This window comes from Procambarus clarkii, chromosome 7 (genome assembly GCF_040958095.1).
Source record: "Procambarus clarkii isolate CNS0578487 chromosome 7, FALCON_Pclarkii_2.0, whole genome shotgun sequence".
Taxonomy (NCBI): Eukaryota; Metazoa; Arthropoda; class Malacostraca; order Decapoda; family Cambaridae; genus Procambarus; species Procambarus clarkii.
Window position 1 is genome coordinate 37529258 of NC_091156.1, and position 7304 is coordinate 37536561.

Genomic DNA, 7304 nt, shown 5'->3' on the forward strand with positions numbered 1-7304 from the left:
GTCTTGTCCCATACTTCTTGGAGTGGATAGGCGCGCACTCCTTGCTTTACATTCCTCTCTCGTCCTGTCTAAGCTCGATTATGGTTACCCTGCTTACTCGTCTGCTTCTCCTTCTACTCTTTGCCGTCTTGATGCTTTGCACCCTACTGGGTTGCACCTCAGTTCTGTTGCCTTCCGTTAGACTCCCATCCTCAGCTTGTATGTTGGCACTGGCTTCCTATTTCTCCAGGACCGCCGTGATCGCAACTGTCTTCGATATCTTGCGGGTCCTTGCAACATCCTTCCTCTCGTCTCTGTCGTGCTTTAGCTTTTACCCCTCCTGCGGTTCTTATTCCTCTTAAACACCTTCCTCGTTCTCTGGTAATCTCGCTTACAGAATTATTTCCCCCGTTCCTATTTCTAATATTTCTCCTCGTGTTCCTTCTTTGGCCCCCGTGGAGAGTTCCCCTTCCGCAGTTTAGTGATGCGTGTCAACGATGTACAAAAGATCTTGCCCCTCCTACGGTTCTAAAAAGCCTTTTCCTTGAGCACTTTTCTTCTCACTAGCACTGTTTCAGTCTTCACCGATGGGTCTAAGTCTGCGGACGGTTTTGGCTACTGTTTTTCCTGATCACACTTGTGTCGCTTACCTCCGGAGACTAGCATCTTCACAGCGGAGCTTTATGCTATGCTCTTCGTCTCCTTCTCTCTCGTTGATAATCTTCCTTTGTAGTTGACTCTCGTAGTGCCCTCATGGCTCTCGGGTCTTTTAATCCGGTTCATGCAGTGGTTGTCGAGATCCAGCATTGGCTGTTTCTTGTCCACGGTAAATTTAAGTCAGTTGAGTTTTGTTGGGTTCCCAGCCATATTGGTGTCTTTCAATGTGTGCGGATGCTGCCGTCAGGCTAGATGTCTGCTAGTGTGCCATCTCTCGTAAAGGTATTCCTTATTCTGACTTTTACATGGTTATCCATTCCTCCATCCTTGCCCGTTGGCAGGCTTGTATGTTACTGGTAACAAACTACGTTCTCTTGAAAGTAGTCTTCGTGGCCGTCCTCTCCCCACCGTAATGGGGAAACGGCTCTGAAGTTGCGTATTGGTCATACTTGCTTAACTTGTGGTCACTTGGAGCACCGCCCTGCTCCTTACTGTCCTAATTGGAATGTGTCTTATGGTCGTGCATATCTTTGTTGAATGTCCTGACTTCCGGGACGAGCGTGTCTTGTTTCCCGAAAGTCTTCCCCCCCCCCCCCCCCCCCCCCCCCCCCCCCCCTTCCCACGGTCGCTTCTCTCGATCGTATTCTTGGTGACTTGGATACTTTTGATATCGGTCGCCTTGTGTGTTTCTCCTGTTGGCATCCTTGGTGATATTTAGTGCCCCCTGATTATCCCGCTTATTTGATGGTGCTACATAGCCTTCCTGGCTTGGTGCCTTCTTTTTGATAATTGCTTGCTTGCTTCGTTGTAGCTGTGATACCCCGTATTCCCAACCCTACTTGCTAGTTCTCTATTGTTTCTTTTTCCTCGGCCCTTTCTCTCTCGAAGAGTGTGTCAAACTTGCTTGGCGTTAGTCTTCCAACCGATCATAGCGACTATGTTCGGAAAGTTTGATTGGCCACCTTACTGGGTACAATAAGGCAGCTTTCAGTGTAGCAATTGTATACAAAGGTAGTTGTGTGGCGTTTTGATGCCTCTGGCGAGATGTTATTCAATATTTCAGATGTGTGGCTTTGTAAATAGTTCAATTCGTGTCGCGCACTTTAACTTCTGTCGGGTGGTTTGGTTAAGATAGCCGAATGCGTGTCCTATAAATGTAAACAAGCTTTGTATTAATGCTGACTTTGCTAATATGTTGATAATATTTGGGCTTGGTCTTAAGATCCTATGTGTTTGGTCTTTGATGTTTTAAACGTTTTCAGACTCGGCTGGCACCTTTTCAATCGGGAACTCCTCCCTTGAGTCCTGGGTTTACAGCATCTTGTCTCGCAGGTCTCGATCTTCACCCACTTCCCTTTCAACGGTTTCATTTAGCCAAAAGACTGGTTCATATCATGAGTGCTGTTGTGAGTATACAGTGGAACTCGAGCCCACCCAGACTTTGATAATATAAACATCGTTTTTCAAGGTTGCCTTGGAATCTTCCCTCATCCGGAGTTATAATTGTTAAATACGGTGTCATGTCGATTGTGACATTGTGACTCGTCGCCTGCTTATGGTGTCATTGGGGGCGGCCTGTGAGAAGGTGCGCTTTTCCAACAGCATGTGGTTTGTTGACGGGATCCAAACGGCTGCTTTTGTTAGTCTTTTCTCGATATTAAAGGTACTTGGCTTTGCTTCACAAATGGTTTTATCGCCTTGGATTTAGAATGCTTTGCAAGCTTTAGCACACAAAGGGACAGGTAGTTTGGTAGGTGTGGTCAGACCCCATGCATGGGAACAACTTGGTCAATCGAGGAATGGATAGTAAAATGCTTGACAAGTTGGAAAAAGCAAATTGTGCATAATTCACTAACTTTTTCTCTGAATTATGTTTTCCCAGGTGAAATTGGAGACTGGAAGAACCACTTTTCGCCAGAGCTCGAGCAAGAGATGAATCAGTGGATCGAGAAGAATTGTGGAAACAGAATTTTCAAATGATAATCTGCACATGGCACCGAAAAACTTGTTAACGATTTAGTTTTAATGGCTGATAATTTGTTTATAGGCAAATGTTTTGAAATAATTTCTAATGCCTTCAATAACTTTAATATACTCGTGGGTGTAATAAGTTTTGTACAGTAAACATAATTTATTGAAATTCACCAACTGAACTTTGCTCTTAAAATTCGGTTCAGTAATACTTTCATCATAATTCCATTGCTCTAACATGCAGTTGAATAATTGAATTGGATTCAACAGAGCAAGCATACTTCTAAAGTAGTTTTCCAATAAGTGTTGGGCATTAAACTACTTTAATAGCAAAGTTTTTAAATGTAGTCGGATTAATTTCAAGTTTAAGAAAATCAGTTTTGCTATGTTTTCTGCCTTGGCTGAGGCCGTGACTCCTGCCCACACCCAGAAGGTTACACATGAAGGCAATACAAACGACCATGTATAATGTAGTTACTAGTGCCTTTCGTTATTCGGGTACGGATTGTGCAAAATTCCCCCTGGCGGGAAATAGTTATGCAATGAATAACTTCATTATCCATTTGTATGTTAAATTTGTTTAGTAGAAATTAAAAAAATTCTTTTATTCCTGTTTTTCTTACCTCTATACATAGCCTTCCCGGTTTGGTGCCTTTTGATAATTGCTCACTTTCTTACCTCTACTAGATTTATTATTGCTTAAGGTTTTGACCCAATTTTTTTAAAAGGCTGCCAAAATGTGGTGTAATGAAGAGTAAGAGGTGGAACCTTGTATGGCTGTTGCTCAGGATTGTAAAGTTTAATGTTGATTTGTCCTTGACTGCTCCTCTCCGTTGTCTCCTCCTCTTCCTCCTCCTCCTCCGGACCCCGCCCGCCCACCTCTGATCTGTTCTCCCGTTTCCTTCCCTCCATCTTTGCTTAGTTTACCCATGCCCGCTGACCCTGATCCCGACCCTGATATTCTTTAACGTGCTCTGTTGCTCTTTCGCCTTGGTTTCTTCCTTGTTCTCTGTTTTTGTCCTTTCTCTTCTCGTCGTTGTCCATTCTTCAATGGAACGTTCGAGGTTATTACGCCAATTTCCTCGAACTCCAACTTCTGATTTCGCGGTTTTCGCCCCTTTGTGTCTGTCTCCAGGAGCCAATGCTTGGTGCTCGTCCTGGTCGTTTTCGTGGCTATTCCTTTCTCTACCCCCCCCCCCCCAGCCATTGCTGGGGCTTCTAATTCTTCTGCTCTCTTGATTCGTGCTGATGTTCCTTTTGTTCCTTTACTTTTTCCTTCGCCTCTCCATTGTTCTGCTGCTCGTATCTTTGTGGGGAAATGGTACACAGTTTGTTCCATTTATCTCCCCCCCCGAGTGTCCCGCTCTCTCTTCCTGACTTGAAACACCACCTAGACTCCTTGCCGGAGCCTGTGCTCCTGCTGGGTGACTTCAATTGTCGTCATTCTCTTTGGGGTGACGTTCTGACGAATACCCGGGGTCGCCTCCTTGAGCCGTTTCTCCTCTCTTCTTCCCTGTCTCTTCTGAATTCTGGTGAGCCCACTCATTTGGACTCGTGGACTCGCACCCTTTCTTGTCTTGATCTTTCTCTCTGCTCTTCTTCTCTTTACTTAGATTTCACGTGGCAGGTTCTTGATGACCTCCATGGAAGTGATCATTTCCCCATCCTTGTTTCCTTTTCCTCTTTTCGCCCTTCCCTCTCTTTCCCTAGGTGGCAGTTTGCTAAGGCAGACTGGACCCTATTTACCCTCAGTGCTGCTCTCTCTGACCTCTCCCTTCTGCCTCTCTCTCACGCTCTCCTCCTCTTTCGTGACAGTCTTCAACGCTGCCCTCCGCTCTATTCCTCGCTCTTCCTCTCGGGGTCCGCGGAAGTGCGCTCCCTGGTGGAATGCGGACTGCTCGGGCTGTCCGCTGTAAGCGTGCAGCCTGGAAGAGGCACCGCCGTAGGCAGACGACCGATTCTTTTCTTTTCTTTCGGAAAGCGAGTGCGGTGGCCCGTAGGGCCATCCGTACGGCTAAACGTGAATGTTGGGCATTTTGTCTCAACAATTACGTCCGACACCCCTCTGGCCCAGATCTGGAAGTGTATCCGCAAGATAGCGGGTAAGTTCGTTCCCGATGTTTCACCGGTCCTTCACCTCCATGATACTCTTGTGGCGGACCCGTTGCAGGTCGCTTCCGAACTGGGTTCCCACTTTTCTTTTGTTAGCTCTGGTCTTCATCTTCCCCAATCTTTCCTTCTTCGTAAACCTGTCCTCGAGTCTCGTCCTTTAGATTTCTGCACTCGTCTTCAGCGTCCCTATAATGATCCCTTCTCTCTCACTGAACTTCGTTCTGCCCTGGCCCTCTGCGGTTCTACGGCGGCGGGCTCCGATGGTATTCATTGAGATGCTTCGCCATCTCCCTCCGAGCAAGTCTCGGTATTTACTGCGTCTGTATAATCGGATCTGGGAGTCGTCGTCAGTCCCCGAGGACTGGCTCGATGCCGTTGTCCTCCCTGTTCGCAAACCGGGGTCTCTGGGTACTTCCCCTAAGGACTTTCGCCCTATTGCTCTCACAAGTTGTGTCTGCAAACTCTTTGAACGTATGGTTAACGTTCGTCTGATGTGGTTCCTGGAACACCATCACCACCTCTCCCCTTCTCAATTTGGTTTCCGCAAGTGCCGCAGCACGACAGATGTCCTGGTGAACTTGGAGGTCTATATTCATACTGCTTTTGCTGCGAAGACCTCCGTTGTTGCCGTCCTTTTTGACCTGGAAAAGGCTTACGACACCACTTGGCGTTATCATATCCTATCTCAACTTCATTCTTTTGTCCTTCGTGGTCATCTCCCTCTCTTTCTCCGCAGCTTCCTCTCTCGTCGTTCCTTTCGGGTGCGCCTTGGTACCGCTCTCTCCCTCTTTTCAGCAATACGGTGGTGTACCCCAGGGTAATGTTCTGAGCACTACTCTTTTTCTGGTTGTCCTCAATGGTCTTCTTTCCTCTCTTCCTTCTGGTGTCTTCTCCGCTCTGTCGATGATCTTACCCTTTGTTGTCAGGGTGATGATTCGCCTGTCCTTTAACGCCGGCTTCAACTTGCAATTGATGCCGTGTCGTCTTGGGCCACAGAACATGGCTTCAAGTTTCTCTACTTCTAAGACTTGTGCCATAACTTTTACGCGGAAACGGGTTGTTCTTCGTCCCTCTGCCACTTTATGGTCATCCCCTTGAATACAAAGATTCCGCGAAGCTTTTGGGGTTATTCCTTGACACTCGTTTGTCTTGGTCTCCCCATATCTCTTACCTCCGTGTTGAGTGCTCTAAGGCCCTTACCCTCCTTAGAGTCTTGTCCCATACTTCTTGGGGGGTAGATAGGCGTGCACTCCTTGCTTTACATTCCTCTTGTCCTGTCTAAGCTAGATTATGGTTGCCCTGTTACTCGTGTGCTTCTCCTCCTACTCTTCGCCGTCTTGATGCTTTGCACCATACTGGGTTGCATCTCAGTTCTGGTGCCTTTCGTTCGATTCCCGTCCTTAGCTTGTATGTTGACATTGGCTTCCTGTCTCTCCAGGACCGCCGTGATCGCTACTGTCTTCGCTATCTTGTGCGGTCCTTACAACATCCTTCCTCTCGCCTCTGTCGTGCTTTAACTTTTACCCTCCTGCGGTTCCTGTTCCTCTTTACCACCTCCCTCTTTCTGTCTGGTTATCTTGCCTCCAGGATTCTCTTTCCGTTCGTATTTCTATTGTTTCTCCTCGTGTTGTTCCTTCTTTGCCCCCGTGGAGAGTCCCTCTTCCGCGGTTTTGTACTTCTTTGACCCGTATCACTAAAGCTTTTACCCCTTCTATGGTTCTAAAACGCCTTTTCCTTGAGCACTTTTCTTCTCACTCCCGCTCCGTTTGTCTTCACCGATGGGTCTAAGTCGGCGGACGGTGTTGGCTACTGTTGTTTTTCCTGATCGCACTTACATGTGTCGCTTACCTCCGGAGACTAGCATCTTTACAGCATAACTTTATGCTATTCTCTCTGCTCTTCATCTCCTGCTTTCTCGTTGTCAGTCTTCCTTTGTAGTTATCGTTGACTCTCGTAGTGCTCTCATGGCTCTCGGGTCCTTTAATCCGGTTCATCCAGTTGTCGAGATCCAGCATTGGCTGTTTCTTGTTCACAGTAAATTTAAGTCGGTTGAGTTTTGTTGGGTTCCCAGCCATATTGGTGTGTGTTTAAATGAGCGTGCGGATGCTGCCGCCAAGGAAGCTGTCCGCTCTTGTCCCATCTCTCGTAAAGGCATTCCGTATTCCGACTTTTACCCGGTTATCCATTCCTCAGTCCTTACCCGTTGGCCTTCTTCTTGGTTGTCTGTTACTGGTAACAAGCTACGTACTCTTAAATGTTGTTTCCTCGTGGCTGTCCTCCTTCCACCGTAACCGGCGGTGGGAAACAGCTCTGGCGAGGTTGCGTATTGGCCATACTCGCTTAACCCATGGTCACTTGATGGAGCGTCGCCCTGCTCCTTATTGTCCTAGTTGCATTGTCACTCTTACGGTCGTGCATGTCCTTCTTGAATGTCCTGACTTCCAGGATGAGCGTGTGTCTTGCTTTCCAACCGCCCCTCGCGGTCACCTGTCCCTCAATAGAATTCTTGGTAACTCGGATACTTTTGATATCGTTTGCCTTATGCGTTTTTCTCGTATTGGCATCCTTGGTGATATTTAGCGCCC

At 47.2% G+C, this 7304-nt stretch overlaps 1 protein-coding gene across 6 annotated transcripts in view; it reads left to right on the plus strand.

Moving 5' to 3' along the window:
• LOC138349809 (sulfotransferase 1A1-like) overlaps positions 1-3214 on the plus strand; it is a 49435-nt gene extending 46221 nt beyond the window's left edge. For all 6 annotated transcript variants that reach the window (XM_069314126.1, XM_069314135.1, XM_069314123.1 and 3 more), the window contains one exon: positions 2519-3214. In XM_069314126.1, coding sequence (XP_069170227.1) covers positions 2519-2616 — 98 coding nt within the window. In that variant the 3' untranslated portion in view covers positions 2617-3214. The remainder of the gene's footprint in view (positions 1-2518) is intronic.
• The last annotated feature ends 4090 nt before the right edge of the window (positions 3215-7304 follow it).